General features: G+C 52.1%; 1 protein-coding gene across 3 annotated transcripts in view; it reads left to right on the forward strand.

The window, feature by feature from the left end:
- FRAS1 (Fraser extracellular matrix complex subunit 1) overlaps positions 1–17,036 on the forward strand; it is a 410,546-nt gene that overhangs the window by 330,152 nt on the left and 63,358 nt on the right. For 2 of the 3 annotated variants that reach the window (XM_045065725.1, XM_045066061.1), the window contains 7 exons: positions 664–927; positions 2,737–2,925; positions 4,267–4,386; positions 4,644–4,823; positions 13,175–13,299; positions 13,492–13,632; positions 15,383–15,610. In XM_045065725.1, coding sequence (XP_044921660.1) covers positions 664–927; positions 2,737–2,925; positions 4,267–4,386; positions 4,644–4,823; positions 13,175–13,299; positions 13,492–13,632; positions 15,383–15,610 — 1,247 coding nt within the window. The remainder of the gene's footprint in view (positions 1–663; positions 928–2,736; positions 2,926–4,266; positions 4,387–4,643; positions 4,824–13,174; positions 13,300–13,491; positions 13,633–15,382; positions 15,611–17,036) is intronic. The other variant, XM_045066397.1, reaches the window with a different exon arrangement.

Here is a 17,036-nt window from a genome sequence, read left to right on the forward strand (position 1 = left end):
CAAAGCTCTGGAACTTTCATCTCCCGGGGGGTACGTTAGTGTATCATAACCCCGTGGTCTTTTAGAGATGAAGTTTCACTGTCGATGGAAGGTTAATAGAAGAGTCTGTTGGTCATTGCGTTTTATCTTCCTTCACTTTTACTTACTTTAATGAAGCACTTTAACTGTCCCATCATGATACACATGACCCTTGAAAACAGAAAAATATGCTCCCACCCAAAGATGTCTAGTGTCCTTCTGAATTTAAAAGGAATTCAAAACAGTCCCTTCTCCCCTGCCAGGTGCCCTAGAGGGAAAGCAGCAGAAGTGCGCCCTTTGCAGATGGGGAAAATAAGGTGTAGTTAATGCAGTGACTTTGAGTTCATGGAGGGAGACTTGATCTCTAAGCCACTGTATTACCACATGAATTGTGTCTCCTTAAGAGATTTTTGAACAGGAAAGGTTGCATCTTATCTTCTTTATTTGTAGATGAGGCCGCAGGGCAGCCCCCTGTGCCTCTACAGAAAATTCTCAGTCATTGGTCATTTATGTGTGTGTGTCACCAAGAGCCTGTGAGGTGCTGGACAGTCTACCCAGGCTCATGCTAGCTGGGAAAGCGGCCATTCTTTGGTGCCGTATGTATTCTACTGTTGTTTCCTTGCTTTTCTTTACTCTCTTCCTCAGGCCGTCTGCTCTGGAGGGAAACTGCTTCTGAGCCTCTGGAGAATGGAAGGGTTTTAACTCCAGGCTCCTCCTTCACCTACCAGGATGTGCTGGCCGGGCTGGTCGGGTACATGCCTGCTGGCCCCGGGGTGGCAGTGGATGAGTTCCGCTTCTCCCTCTCGGACGGCCTCCACATGGCCACCGGGAGGCTGGAGATCTACATAGAGCTGCCTACAAGCGGCTCCCCCAACGTGGCCGTAAACCGAGGCCTCCAGCTCTCAGCAGGTACCGCGGGGATGCGAGAGAGCGGCTGCGGTCCCTCCGCTCCACTCGGTCCTTGTCAGTGCGCGGGCCAGCTCCGCGCCGGGTGTCCGTCCTTGTCAGTGCGCGGGCCAGCTCTGTGGCGGGTGTTAACGAGGCCTTCGAAGTCAGAGGGAACGGAGGTGGGAAGAGCTATTCTTTTAGGAACACAAGCGTTGTGAGTGACCAATGTTAATCTCTGTGTAACTGTCTGTGAATTTGAGAAGAGATTGAGAAGAGTTTAGAGCACTTCCAGGGCCCTTAAAACTTCAGTGTATCCAGCTACTCAGGCCAGGTTTCTTAGAACACGGCCCATACCCAGCAGCCCCACGGGATACGACGGCAACAGCAACAGAAGAAATCCAACACAGCTTTCAAGACGCTTATTTTCAAGTGGCAGGGGGCATGGGGGGTGCAATCCGGAAGCCATCATACACGGAAAGAGATTATAAAAATAACTGAGAGTCACTAGACGTGGTATCCTAGGGTATAAGACTCGCAAGTTTGCCTGTCTATAAGCAGCACCTGAAGGACCTGTGACATGTCAGTCTTGAACCAGTGGGCAGCTGGGAGTCACTTAGAGAGGGCGCCTTTTCCCCCCAGAACATCTGCATCCCACTGGGGTCCTATGTGTTTATCTACCCTTAGTTTCACATGTGTCTTGTAGTGAAAACTATACAGCATGATGGTATCTGAAAATTGGCAGATTCCCCAAGGTCCCCATTATCAATCTGAGATTTCCCTCTCGCCTATTGACAAGCCAGTCAGTCAGCCCGTCAGTGTTTCATGGGTGCTGATAGAAGACAAGAGACTCCTGGGTCAGAGACCACATACTTTGTTACTCATGCACGATGGGCAGCATTGCCATCAGCAACTTTGTAGCGTTTCGCTCGGCACTCCCAGACTGGTGGAGACGATGCCGAAGGCCCGGATGGATGCCTTCACGTGCCGGGGGGGGGGGGGGGTGGTTACAGAAGAGGAACGCTGAGCTTGGGGGTCTTTCCCTGTGACAGTAACGATAAGCAAGCCTGATCTTTGTCCCAGAGGAAGATTATTACCTCATCCCTCGGGGATGCTTGCTGAGAATGGCCTGGGGAAGAACAGTTCGGCCTTGTGTCGTTGGCATTACCGGCAAGAATGCACAGGAGGCCCAGGGCTCAGCCAAACACTAGGATGTATGACACATGAATGACAAGCACCTACTTCACCTGATTTTACTATTTTTAATATGAGCTGGACAGGAAAGCAAGGGGCAAGGCCCTGAGAAGAGGTGATCACCACTTACTTGTGTCTCACCGCCGTCCCCAGCAACCTTCATAGCCTTCCAGGGCCCAGGACTCAGAGCCCCCTGTTTTATAATCTTGTAAACGTTGATTTTAACTATTAGGTTTGAGGTGGCAACAAGATACATTTATAAGTTTATGTAAATCTGTTGCTTATCATTTAATGAACCTCAAGAAGATGGTAAATAAGTTATGTCCAAGAAGGTTTCACCAAAGATGTAGGAGTTGATACATCCGTCTAGAGAGGGGTAACTGCTAGGTCCCAGGAGCAGAGTGAGCACGGCACAGGGAGAGTGAAGTGGATCAGGAGAGAGAAGGGCTCTGATCTAAACCCAAGGGAGGATTAACAAATTGGGAGGTTGGGATTGTTTCACTTAGGGAAATTAAAATGTATGCAGTTGGAGATGGAGAAGCTCAAGCACCCAGGCAATGTGTGATCATTTCGTCTCTAGTCTCCTGAAATCACTTGACAATGATGGACAATGACCTCCTCTCTCCCACTCTCTTCCAGGGTCTGTAGCACGCATCACAGAGCAGCATTTGAGAGTGACAGATACCGATTCGGACGACCGGCAGGTGATGTACATCATGAAGGAGGATCCTGGCGTGGGGAGCCTGCAGATGGTGAAGAATGACAACCCCGAGCAAATCTCCGTGAAAGGCCCCATCCGGAGTTTCACCCAGGCCGACATCAGCCAAGGTCAGCCGGCTCTCCTGCACCTGCCCGGACTCAGAGTCCACCCACAGTAGCAAATGGGAGTTAAATGCCTGGTGCTTGTGGCAGTGAATTGCACTCTTTGTTTTGAATGAGAGCTGGTTATAGTTTCATTTATTCTTTCTTGTCTCCTCCAATTTTTGTTAAAAAAAAAAAAAGACTATCCTTGGCTAAAATGTGTTCATGCTTTGATATAGCGTTGATGAAATTTAGGGCTATTATGGAGAGAAAAAAATCATTTTGACTTGCTATGATGCTAAAAAGTGTGTGAGAGAGAAAGGGAAAAGGGAGTGAATTGGGATGGATTAAGGTGGAAATTATGCCTGCCTTAGGTGAGCGATTTACATCTCTCTTCAGCTCCCCAAAGAGCGCAAGTTAATGAACTAAGCCAAATGGAAGGCCGTAAATCGGAGCTGCCGGGGCAGATGACGTAGCTCATCCCTCCTCCAGGAAATGCTGATGCGACGTAGAAGCATAAACGTTAAATGCTCCGGCGCTACCGTACAGTTCTTTCAGGAGTAAAAAGTTGGGGGGAAGGTTACATCGTGGGGGAAAAAAGTAACCCAAAGTCACGGGACAATGTGCGATTCCATTTGGAGATGGAAACATGGCCCCGAGGAGCAGAAATAAAGGTCTCGTCCATGCGCTGGCACTCAGATGGGTCACAGCAGAGTTCTCAGTGGGCCTGTGTGTCCTTTACTGAAGGGCCCAGAGTGGACCACGGGGTAATAGTTCCTTAATTATTCTCGGCCTCAGTGTGTCTTTGTAAGAATGAGACTGGGTACCTCCCCCCAAGATGTTCGGTTACATTTACATCGTGAGGTACCTGGAGGGGATGCGGGGGCTGAACAAAAATGCCGGGTTCACGCTTCTCCCCGTGGATCGTCATGACTAGTGTGTAGCCTGTGTCTGTTAACTTGTTGGTTGGAGCTGTAGTCGGTGTTGTCTCAGAAATGACTTAAGGCTGCCCTGGGAGGCGGGAGCGAGGGGCCCTGGGAGAACACGGGCCGCATGACGTGGGCATCGTCGCTGCGCCTTCTCCTGTGGCTACTTCCTTCGAGTCTTTCCCATAAGCTAAGCCTCCACAGACGGCGGTACTTGGGCTGATTTCATTATGAGAGTGTTTCTGATGAGGAGGAAGTCAAGAGTGAGCGGGAAAGGGAGGAATTGAAAACGTCAGATTAACGTGTGGAAAGCCATGTCCAAGAGAGGAAGGTGTGAGTGGCGTCATTGGTGTGAATACCGCTCAGATCCCCACTTCCCGCTTCAGAAATAAGGGCAGAAGGCGCTGATCGAGAATCTTCATTATCTTGTCCTTTTTTACAGGCCAAGTAGAATACAGACACGAGAAAGGAGAATCTGGCGGGAGCTTCGCTTTTAAATTTGATGTGGTTGATGGAGAAGGCAACACGCTGATGGGCCAGTCATTTTCCATCAGCGTTTTGGGTAAGGGGGCATTGGGTTTCTAAAAATATTCCAGAAGGTCTGAGGTCATAGAGTGTACACTGGGCTCACCTTGTTACCCAGCTCCGTGGGACTCTGGAGCCCTATCCCCTCTGCAGCGAGAAGCTCTGGCTCCTTGGGGCTGTCTTTGAGGGACAGGTCCAAGCATTATTCTGATTTTACTCCTGGGCCCCAGGCCCGGATCTGAAGGAAGAAGGCTGAAAGGACCCCTTTCCAATCACTGTTTCTGACATTTTCAGAAGACAATTCCCCACCAGTCATCACCACCAACAAAGGGCTGGTCTTGGATGAGAACTCAGTGGAGAAAATCACCGCTCTGCAGCTCTCCGCCACTGACCAGGAGAGTACGCCGACAGACCTGGTCTATACCATCACGAGACAGCCCGAGCTAGGCCACCTGGAACATGCTGCCTCACCAGGTGAGCCTGTCCGCTCTTGCTTCGTCCAACCAAAAGGTGGGATTTGTAAGTGTTGGGGGTAAGCCACACACACCTAGAGCCTGCCTTGGTTAATAGTTATCTTTGCCTTGTTGATTTTGACCATTACGTACTGCTTTGTATCATACTTGGCACACAGTAGGTGCTCAATAATTCCTTGCTGGAAGTTGCACAGACAATTACAACTTTATGTAAGCAGCCTTGTCTCCATGACCAGATGGTCAATTCCTTTAGGGCAAACACTGCAGAATCGTTCTTCTAACGTCTGAACACCTGGCACCGTTATGATGCACCACATTTAAAAAATGTAATTCAGGAAATAGCCAGTGAGCATGTGTATTGGGCAAGATTCTAGTTGAGCTTCTGCTGAGGGGGGAAAAATAGATAGAGGAGGTCCCTCACCCTCCAGTGTGCTCTGTTGGACGAGACAAGGAGCCTCTGCCTCTAAACACTGATAAGGGAAGAATACCGCAGGTATTTTTGAACTGTGTAAACCTGGTATCCTAGAAGGGAGATACTGCATTGGGTATCAAAAATGGGAGAGGCTGCATTAGGTAGGAGGGTGCACAGTGATGGTGTTTAAAATTTCCCTTAGAGGGTGTCCGAGTGGCTCAGTCGGTTAAGTGTCTGCCTTCGGCTTGAGTCATGGTCCCCGGGTCCTGGGTTCGAGTGCCACACTGGGCTCCCTGCTCAGTGGAGAGACTGCTTCTCTCTCTGCCTGCTGCTCCCCCTGCTTGTGCTCTCTCTCTCTCTCTTTCTCTCTCTCTGACAAATAAATAAAATCTTTAAAAAAAAAATTGGCGCTTGGAAGGAAAGTTTGAGCAGACAGAAATGGTGTTACTTTCAGATTTTATTTATTTATTTGACAGAGAGAGATCACAAGTAGACGGAGAGGCAGGCAGAGAGAGAGAGAGAGAGGGAAGCAGGCTCCCTGCTGAGCAGAGAGCCCGATGCGGGACTCGATCCCAGGACCCTGAGATCATGACCTGAACCGAAGGCAGCGGCTTAACCCACTGAGCCACCCAGGAGCCCCTGGTGTTACTTTCAAAGATGGGAATGGCACGTGGGCACATTCAGAAAATAGTGAGTGGGCAGGTTTAGCTAAAGCTTATATTCTGGAATAGGTGTAGATGCAGCCCATGGGTAGACGGAGATCTTACGAGGTTTTTTGTTTTTTTTTAAAGATTTTATTTGACAGACAGAGATCACAAGTAGACAGAGAGGCAGGCAGAGAAAGAGGAGGAAGCAGCTCCCTGAGGAGCAGAGAGCCCGATGCAGAGCTCAATCCCAGGACCCTGGGATCATGACCTGAGCCCAACGCAGAGGCTTCAACCCACTGAGCCACCCAGGCGCCCCTCTTACGAGGTTTTGAAAGCTGGGATGAGTGATCCCTGTGTAACTCAACAGGTGACAGAGAGTCACCGCAGAATTCTGGGCAGGGAAGGAAAGTGACCTTGATCCAGCGCCAGCAGGTGGACAGGAAGAAGGCGAGGGGAGCAGTGACAATGGGTCAGACGTCTGGCGTCCGGCCCAGGAGGAGGTGGTGAAGCTTCCCCTGGAGGGGCGGTAGGGCGGTAAGAGGAGAACCGTGGGAGAGCTCAGACCCAGCGCCCGGTGAGCTGTGTTCAGTCAACAGCAGTCGGTGGAGAGTGGGGGAGGGTTACGGGCGCAGAACCTGCAGGACGCGGCCGCCCAATGGACCTGAGGCCCGGGAGTCACTTGCCCACGAGCCGTCTAAAGGTGGAGCTGTCTTTGTTTCGTACACCGTAGAGCACCGGTGGTTTGCATCCTGTGGATTTTAGGTTCCAAATCCTTCCTTCATTCCGCCGGGGGAGTCGCAGAATAGGGGAAGAATAGGGGACGCGCTCACCGGGCTTCTACTCTGTGCAATACCGGGGGTCAGACCATGAGCAAACAAGACAGAGACATGGGCATCCATGGCGACGCGTATTTTGGGGGAGAATAAGAGCGCGCCAGGGTGCAGCGAGCAAGCGGGGAGGGGAAGACTCCCTGTTACAAGGCGACGTTTGACCAGAGTCCGGGGAGGCTGCGGGCCCCGCCGTGCGGCCATGAGAAGGAGAGGCTGTTGCAGTCGGGGATCGTGGGTTTTTCCCCCGGGGCGGGATCCGCCTGGCACCGTCCCTTCCGGAGGCAGCGAGACCCGCGCGTGGAGGGCGAACGGGAGGGCGCGCGGAGCGGAGGAGCTTCGAGGGGCGGAGGGGGGCCTGGCGGAGGAGGTGAGGGGCCTACGGGGCCGGTGAGGGGCCGAAATCCCTGGTGCACAGGGAGCAGACGGCCCACGCTTCGTCCTGAAGGTCCCCGGAGAAGAACGCGCGTCAGCGCTCCCAAGACCTTGGCTGCCGAAGACACTCGATAGCTAATTCATGAGCTAATTGCTTCTGCCAGAATCCCGTCAGGCTGGACGCGTGGCTGCTGTGCGGGGCAGCTGGCCCTACGCTCGCTCGGCAGCTCGGAAAGCTCGGAGCCCCAGCAAGGCACCGCCAGCGGCCCGGCTGCGGCTCCCTCCCGGCCCTCACTCGTCTTCGACCCGGGACTGTTGGGGCTTCCGTGCGCGGCCGCCTCCCTTACTCCTGTTCAGTGTTTACAATCTCGGCCTTTCCTGGGCTTGGATTCTGGCTGCCAAGACCAGGCCTGGGCTGCCTAGGGAGAGACGCTCGTGGCGGCCACACGCCTCCCTTCTCTTGCGAAGGCACCTGCAAAAATAGCGGGAGCCCCCCCTCCCCGGGACACGACCCTGCACCTGCCCTTTGCCACCGGGCCGGGCTCCCCAACCCCCCGGTTCGCGCCCCCGCAGGAGTTCTGAGGCCCCTCTTCCGGTCACGCTCTGTGGCCAGATCCGAGGCCGTCCCCTCCCCTGTCCTCTCGCGGACCCTTCCCACTGCGAATGGACCCCTGCTTTCTGCCCCTCCTGCCCCGCCAAGCCCATTGCGCGTCCTTTCTGTTGCATTTGGCCAGAATCCTCACCTTCCCCGCCTGCCCTGTGAGAACACGGTCAAGAACTTGATTCTTTTTAGATGTGGAACGTGTCCCTTCAGAGGACGTGCACGGTGACATCCCGCATCCCTTTCCTAAGGCAGCGGGCGCAGCTCAGGGGAGGGACCCCGCGCCTCCCCCTTGGCCTCAGTGGTGAGGAGGGTCGGCGGGGGCGGCCCGGCCGGTGCCTTGCGGGAAGAGCGCGGACTTCAGGCCTGTCCTGTGTCGGAGCTGCTTGGGGCCTGTCGGACGTGTCGGCTCCCACGCGCCGCACATGCCCGCTCACGGGGCAGCTCTGCAGTGGACCCGCTCGCGGCCGTCTCGGTCCGTGGGTCGGACGGTTGCTCCTGCCAGACACACGGGAAGGGCTGCGCACCCCGTTTTCTCCCGCGAGGAGAGGCAGCGCGCCGCGTGCCCGGGCGAACTGTGGGGAGACCCAGCGGGCCTGCCGCCTCTGGGGCGTCGCGGGACAGCGAGGCCGTGTGTGCCCTTGTCAAGGCTGCGGGGCCACAGCCTCACGTCAGGGACTCTGAGGACCGTTTTGTCTCGAGGCATCGGAGTGAGAAGTCACATGATCGGAGAGTTGCTAAGCCTCTGAAGCAGAGAGACCAAGCTGCGGTGCCTTGAACAAGAAGTTCGTTTTCTCCCAGAGGTGGGGGCCCTGATGGCCTAAATGGCTCAGTGAACCCCGAGACGAGGCTCCCATCTCGGGTCCAAGTGACTCCTGTGACTGTTGTCATTTCCCAGCCGGCGATAAGCGACAAAGGCCGGGGGAGCCCACGCCGCGGTCTGTGTTGGGAGGATGGCGGCGGATGGCGTCGCAGCCCGGGCAGGAGGGTGGTCAGACGCGGGACACCCCCCCACCCCGGCATCCGGGGCTTCGCTGACGGGAGAAGTTTGTGTCCAAGTCAGGGCGGGGAAGAGTGGCGCCGGCACGACCCCGGGTCTCAGCTCCCCGAACACTCGCTGAGCGGCTCCCGCGGGAGAGCGTTGGTTTCGGGAGAGGGACACGCGCAGGTGGACACGCGCACACGTGTGTCCGCGACACGACACGGCAGGACAGGATGTTGGCGAGGTCGGCCTGAGAGAGGCGTGCGGGTGAGTCAGGAAGGAGGCGTTCCTCGTCCTCTCTCACTTGGTGACAAGAGAGGAGACACGTTTGGGTTCTCCCCAGGAGCACAGAGCTCCGAGCGGGCTGGGACTCGCGCGACACAGTGCCACGGCCCGGGCAACCTAACAGAGGACACGCGTTGTCCCACGGATCTGGACGTCGGAGGGGAGGTCACGCTGTCCGCAGCGTCGCGATCCCCCGAGGGCGGTGACAGACGACCTGACCTGACCCAGGGCTCCCTCCTTGGCCCCTCAGAGTTGGCCGTCTTCGCACTCGCGGGGCGCGCGCCCTGTCCCTGTCCGTGGACGCGTGTACAGACTCTCCCCTCGTCTAGGGACGCTCCTCGGACTGGGTCGGGGCCCCGTTCAGTGACCACGTCTTAACCACGTGCGTTTGCAAAGATCCTGCTTCCCAGAAGGTCACAGCGTGAGGTGCTGAGGGTCGGGACTTCAGTGTGCCCGCGCGGGAGTGCGGGGCCCCCGTTCGTGCCCTGCCGGGGCTTTGAACGAAAGCTGGCGCTGAAGAGTGAGGGTCTCCCACCGCCTCAGCCTGCGCCGGGCCGGGCCGCGTGCAGGGCGCCGTCCCCGCTCTGCGGGACGCAGGAAGGCCGAGGCAGGGGCCTCCCGGCCTGCTGGGAAGCAGTTCCTTCAGGCTGCGGCCTCCGCGCACGCTTCCCTCACCCGGACTGAGCCTTCTCCGACGGGCCGCCCGCCGGGGGGCTGGAGCCCAGACAGGGTCGGTGTGCGGCTCCGTGGCACGGCCGGACACGGGGCTCAGCCGGCAGGCTCCTAAGGGACAGTGTCCTCGGTGCCACGCAAGTCCTCCAGGATGTTTCGAAGGGTAGCGACCTGCCCTCACAGGCAGGCGGGGCGACGCCGTCTTGGCCGTGAGCAGCTTACGTCTTCCGACGCCCAATAAGCAAAGGCTCGAATATTTATTTAAGTTTGCAGAGACGGAGAATCTGGGCTCGGGGGGACCTCTTCGAGAGCAACCAGCTGGGTTCGTTCACCAAGCATGTCGTGAGCGCCTACTGTGTGCCAGCGCCGCTGCAGGTGCCCAGGGCTGACAAAACAGCAGGAGTCCGTCTTCTTGAAGCTTCTTTGTGGAGGCCGTGGCCCTCCTCACCCTCGGGCACGAAGTCAGGGACATCACTCAAGCGATCATATTAAATACCCCATCAAAATCAGTACTTCAGACAAGAAAAATGCTACAGCCAAAAAAGTATTCTAGAAGAAACGATTCAATTAAAAATATCACGATGGTGATAGTTCAGGGTGGATCCGTGCGTGAGTGGCTTTGGGATTCTTTACCACATTTCTTGGTTTTTCACGTTCTCTTTAATAGGCAGGTGTTACTCTTATATTGAAAAAGAAATTAAAGGATAAAAGTAAAATCCAAGAGGCTCCTTGCCCAGCCTGAAAAGTTTAGATGAGTTGTACGAAGAGTATTCCTGGGAAGCGTTAACTCTGGAGCTGGACGACCTGCGTTTCACCCTGTGGTGCCCTCATACTCACTGTGTGAGACCTTGAGGAGGTCACACTGGTTTTCTAATTTTACTCGTCTCACAATATAGAAAAATGGAGGTAATATGCCAACCTTGACCTCCCAGAACCGTTAAAAGAGAAAACTCAGTATGTATAATAAGCAAGCCTGAAACAGTGTTCCGCACATGGTAGGTGCTCAGTGTTGGCTCAGTGTTGGCTCGGTTGAACTGGGAAGATCAAGCCTAGAGCTCTCATATGCTGCTAGTGAAAATAGAAAAATATGTTATAAATATAAAATTTATATATAAATATTTATATATAAAATTTGTATTTATATTTATATGTAAATATAAATTTAATATTTTATATTTAAAATGTATATTTATAAAATTATAAATTTATATTTATAAAATATATTTATATATTTATAAAAATATAAAATTTAAATTTATAAAAATTTATATTTGTATTTATACAAAATATAAAATCTATATTTATAAAATAGTTCTAAAAACCCACTTAGTTTGCAGTTTCCGAGAAAATAGAGCAGGTACCTAACATATAGTCCCACCATTCCACTCTTAGAGATTTATACAAGAATAAAAACTTATGCCCATACCAAGACTTGGGCACGAAGGATCATAGCAGCTTTATTTGCAATAGCACAAAACTAGGAATGACCTAAATGTCCAACAACAGGTGAGTGGAGAAACAAACACGTCGTTTGTTTGACACGTTGGTTGTATGACACAGCCGTATGATCGAATACTATTCAGCAATAAAAAAGAAAAAAATTATTCAGGCATGCTGCAATATGGGTAAAACTCAAAATAATTATGTTAAGTGAAAGCATGCATAAAATAGTATATATTCTATGATTCTATTTGAAAATAATTACAAAAAATCCCACCAATCTATAGTTATAGAAAATAATTGCTTTGTTGCTTTGGGATCGGGTAGGGGACAAGGAAGGGAAGAATGGAAGAATTAGAGAGTGTCAGGAAATTTGGGGGGTGATGGATATGTTCTCTATGCTGATTAAGGTGATGGTTTCACGGGTGTGCCAAAGCTCATGAAATTGTGCACTTTAAATATGGCAATTTATTATATGTCAGTTTCTTCTCGATAAGAAATGTTAAGAAAAGATCATTCCCAACCTTGCTTTCCAAGAAGGAAAAATCTATCGCGTTTCTTAATCACTCTCAGACTAACAGTGTGTATAAAGAGAACAGGGAAGTGGGTGACCAGTTGACTGGGAGACTCCAGACAAGTGCTTCCCCATGAGCTGTGGGGATAGATTCAAAGCAGGGAAAGAGATTTAAATTTCTCAGTGCAGACAGTCTGAAGTTATTAAATTTTTAAAGAATGTATGGATTTCCGTCTAGATCCACAAGACAAAGCGTTAAGACAGGGGCCGCATTTCTTGCCTGTCAACAGCTGAGGTAGCAAGCACAGAAATATCAGATGCCTCCTCGTCAAAAGAAAATAATGCCCCAATATGCAGAAGGCTGTTGTATCTAGGTGACAAATTTCAGATGATAAAGAGAGTTGCAAATGTAAACCATGCGGGTTGATTTTTTTTTTTTTTTTTTTAGGAAAGATAAAGTCAGTGATATTGATGTCCCAGTTAAATGTAAAACAGTCAAAGTGGAATCTCTGTTTGTTTTTGTTTGTTTGTTTGTTTTAACTGAAAAGCCAAACTGGTTTTGCCAGGATTAACAGTAACATATAATATGTCCCAGGAAGCAGCAAATGAATTTCAGGACCAAACCAAAGGACTAGATTCAAGGGATTAATAATCCAACACCCAGAATCGGAAAGAGGGAATTTGCACTGAAGGAATTAAAGGTGTGGTTTTGTCTCAGTCTTGGCTGGCACAGACCATGAGCCACAGAAGCCCTAAGATAGAAGCAAGAATTCTGGGCTGTTTTGCTAAATGTTGCGGGACATTGAAAAACATAAGATGTTACTCATTTGTGAGCTATGTTGACATTATCTAAAAATCACTTGAGTTTTTTTTTTTTTAACTTTTAAAACAAGTCTGAAAAAAATGTAACGTGCATCCTCTTTATCGTGTTACGAAAGGATGCTAGTGTTCTATGTCACTTAAGAGTTGAGGTAGAATGATCGCGCCTGCCCCACAGTCAGGCAGTAAGGTTTTGTAACTGCCAGGCTGGCCCAGGTGGTGTATGAGAAGCTGGAAATCATGGACCAGAGAGATGAAAGGGACCTTGCAGAATATCCAGTGAAGTCACGGATGCCAGGCTCACCAGTCACAGAGAAAAGCTTATGTGTAGCCAAGCCCAAGACTCCAGTGTTCGAAAGCAAAACCATCCCACAATATTAAAAATTAGGACAGGTTTCCAGAAAGGACTATGAGGCCATGGGGGCATATAAAACTTAGCAGAGAGGAGTTTGGAGACTAAGGCAATGGCTCTGTGTTTCACAGATTTGACCTGCACATGTAAACCCCCAGAGAAAGGAGAGGAACATTTATTGAGCACCTGCTGTTGGCTTGGCGCATAGCAGAAGCCAGATAGTTAACACATGCTCCCACGGAACATACGCTGTGGTAGGGAAGAAGGTACACACAGGACTCTAGCACAGGTTCTCAGAGAAGCACATAAATGCTATAAACGAGATACAAGGGCTCCGTCTGGTGAGAGTACGGCATTTCTCTGGCATTAGAAGTATGGCTAGCGTTTGGACATCCTTCCTCTGGTTCTCGCTTCCCCTTCTGCTAGGTACCCAGATCCGTTCCTTTTCTCAAGCTGACCTGACTTCACGCAGCATTCAGTACGTCCACTCCAGCGACACCGAGAAACACTCCGACGCCTTCGACTTTACGCTCTCCGATGGCATCAGTGAGGTAGGCAAGGCACTCCGTCTCCTCAGGGAACGGGTTCTGATTCGGAAGTCTTCGTTGAAGGGAGTGTGCAAAGCAACTCTGCGAGCTTCACTCCCCCCTGCTCTCACCCAAAAATAGTGCAGAGAGAGCACCTACCTTCTGCTTAGGTGGGTGCAGGGGACGGGTGTCCCACCTGCACTTTCTGCCGTTTAGGTGACCCGGACTTTCCACATCACCATACGCCCTGTGGACGACTCGCTCCCTGTTGTACGGAACCTGGGCCTGTGGGTACGGGAGGGCGTGAGGAAGACCATCACCGAGTTTGAGCTCAAGGCGGTGGATGCAGACACGGAGGTAAAAGCAATCCCCTCGGTTCCCTGGCTGCATGAGGGCTGATCTGTCACACTGGGAATCTGTGTCCCGGGGGTAGGGCAGAGTAGCGAGGTTAGTGCAAGCATCCTTGAGAGGTTAGAAATCAGAGGACACTGTGGCCTTCTGGAAAAGAGAAGCTAATATACTTGAGATCAAATTGTTTTTAAATCCTTTCTGAACTCCTAGATACATTCATTCTCTCCCCTGATTACCGGGAGCAATCCCTTAACATGCTGATTGTTTTTTACGTGATTCATAGAAAATTAGATGACCTTTCAGCCAGTTTTTTTATTCTTTCTTATTGAAGCAAGCAAGGGTTTGGGGCACCTATTCATTTTTCCTACCATTTACCTCCTTCATTCAGACATCTCTGAATGACCATGGAATATTGCGATGTGCACTTCCTCCAAGAAGTAGGCTTTATTCAGTAAAACAGGGCACGTAGAGACTGAACTCTTATCCTTGCGATGCTTCCGGAGTCTAACCTTAGGCCTGACTTCGCTCTCACGGAGGGCCAGCGCCGTGTCCGTCATTCTCTTCCCCTTCCCTGCGCCGCACTCGATCTGTCACTTCTTCTCAAAACACTGGTCACCTGGTACGTGCCAGCCTGCGCTCCAGATGCTAAGGGGAGGCTGTGATCAACCCCAGCTCCAGCCGTAGGGAGTTTTCAGCCTTCGGTTAGGGGAACCGTCAAGAAAGAACATGTAATACCGTGTCGGAGATGATGAGGGCTGTGAATTAAAAGACAAAGCAAGGTAAAGGAGATGGGGTCTGGAGGGTGCGTTATTGTAGACGGATGGCCGGACAAGTCTCTGAGGAGTGATAGTCGAGCAGAAATAACATGAAGTGGAAGCAAGCGATGCAGTTATCTGAGTTACTCTCGGAGCAAAACCAGGAGCACAAAGGCCCTGTGGTCAAGTGTGCTTGGAACCTTGGAGTCACGACAAACGAGCAAAGAGGCCCGGGGAGCAAGCAGGGGAAAGAAGGCAGCCAGAGCGGAACCCTGCCGCCAGGTCGCGGAGGAGGGCCCAGGTCAGGCCTTTGCATTTTATTCTAGGTCGGTGGCAAGTCACTGGGAAGGCTTGAGCGTGGTTTTCTACATCTTTTATTTTTCCTTCTGTGTCTCACCCTCGAAGCTGCAATTAGAAATGGGAAATTAGCTTCTGTTTGATGCATATGGGATTCTATATTTGAGAATTTTGGAAAAGTGCTGGGGGTGGGGTGGAGTTGGGAAGGAAATGAGTAGTTATAAAAGGTCTAGCTCCCGTTGCCCTAGCAGAGGTAAAAAATTCAGGTTTTCCCCTATGACCCCTAAAAGACAAATTTGAATGTCTTAGTCTCACCCCAGAAGGCACCAGAACGTAAGTTCAAGTGTAATAGCCAATAGTTTCTCTCCTCGGTTTTATTTTTGGTATGTCTGAAGAAAATGCAATTCTTACTTCACAAACGTCTTTGGGTCTGACCACCCTTGACTGCCCGCTGGCCGTCCCGCACAAGTGTGGTTTGGGGCGCCGGGTGGCTCAGGCCGTCGAGCATCCGACTCTTGGTTTTGGCTCAGGTCAGGGTCGCGGGATTGTGGGATCGAGGCCGAGGTTGGGCTCGACGCCCAGCAGGGGGCCCGTGTGAGGCTTCTCGCCCTCTGCCCCTCCCCTGCCCGCCCAATAAATAAATAAATCTTCGAATCCAAACAAGTCTGGTTTCTGTCACGAACTTCCCTTCTCCTCCTGGACAGGCCGAGTCGGTCACGTTCAGCCTTGTGCAGCCCCCGCAGCACGGCACCGTCGAGCGGACCAGCAACGGGCAGCGCTTCTGGCCCGCGTCCACCTTCACCATGGAAGACATCTACCAGAAGCGGGTTAGCTACAGCCACGACGGCAGCAGCTCCCTCAGAGACCGGTTCACCTTCACCGTGGCGGACGGGACAAACCCCTTCTTTATCGTTGAGGAAGGAGGGAAAGAGGTGAGGCGCCGCCGGCGGGGAGAGAGGCCGAGTGCGCCGGAGGTCGTCCGGAAGCCGAACGGGGCATTTCTCAGGCGGGAACAGCATTGTTTTATTCTGTCTCTCATCGGGCCTGGGCAAGCTGGTGAAGTTTCCGAAGCCTCAGCTTTACATCTGTGAAATGGGTACCACAGCAGTCACCAGCTTCAGTCAGTCTAAGGATCAAAGGTCACGACGAAGGGTGACCGGGATTGTTCCTGTGACGGTCATTGTTTCTCTGTCCCTTTGGCCCACCGTTGACGCGTTTCAGCTTTCTTTCATCTAATTCGAGTAGCTAATCTCAAAGGATTCCAGATTGTCTTTCTCTTTTACGTGTGCCCTCAGCCAGCCAGAGTTTTTCAGTCTCATGAAGAACAACCTGGTTAGGAGTATGGCTTTCGCCTCTGAGAGACACTGATTGAAATTCTGGTTTTCTCACGAACTGGCTGAGATATCTGTAAAATGGGGGGGTGTCTGTCGTTCTGCTGCTCGTTGAGCACTTGGCCCAGTGCCTTACACAGGCAACGTAGGGCTCCGGCTGTCATACCGTCATAGGTCACCACCCCTGTCATCCTTTTGGGACCAGCTGGTGAAACAGGTTAAGCTGTTTTTCCCTTGAGCTCCTGCCGTTTTCGTCAGAGCTTTCCTTCCCTAAGAGAATCCCTCCCTTCCAAGGTTCAGGCGTCCGGAAGAAACTTGAAGGTGGCCTCTCCATCCCCATCCCCGCCGTTTTTCCTCGCTGCTTCCTTCCTCAGCCGGGGCTCTGGGGGGTCCTCGCCCTCCTCTGGCAACAACGGCACCTGCGGTGACAGGTGGGCCCGGGGACCGCCCGCACTCGCACGTCTATGTCTCGCTCCGAAGCAGTGTGGCTGAGCAAGCGCTCCCGCCCTGCTGTGTTTCTGGACCCCAGAAGGGTCAGCCCCTCGGCCCTGGGCGGTCCTTTCCTAGCCGGATGCTGACTGGGAACGATTGCGTTCCTGGATGCAAGATCGCCCGCATCCTCCAGCGACCGTCCGAACGAAGGTCATTCTCTGCTGGCCCAGGTGTCCGTGAGACGGCTCTTGGGATCTCCGGCCATCCTGGTGTCCGCACGGCTTCACCACCTGGCAGCTCATCGTTTTTATTTTTTCTCTTCTGAACCGTGGCTGCTCCCCCCTTCATTTGACTTTCAGAAGAGAGGAGAGATTTCAGGATGAATCAGCAAAAGGGCTTCCTCTCTGGTAAACATAAAAGGCCGTGGTGGGTCTCCAGAGGGACTGTACTATTTCTGAAGTGGAAATTATTTAGAAGGGTTGCTGAAGACCGAGAAGCCGGCATCTCGCTGCCCTGCGTGCTGGCGCGTGCCTAACCTCCCAGAAACAGAGGTTCTGGGCCGGACTCGCCACATACATGCCGTGTGTGTGTGTGT

The sequence above is a fragment of the Mustela putorius genome, unplaced genomic scaffold (assembly GCF_011764305.1).
Source record: "Mustela putorius furo isolate JIRA1106 unplaced genomic scaffold, ASM1176430v1.1 tig00000040_pilon_pilon_pilon, whole genome shotgun sequence".
NCBI lineage: Eukaryota > Metazoa > Chordata > Mammalia > Carnivora > Mustelidae > Mustela > Mustela putorius.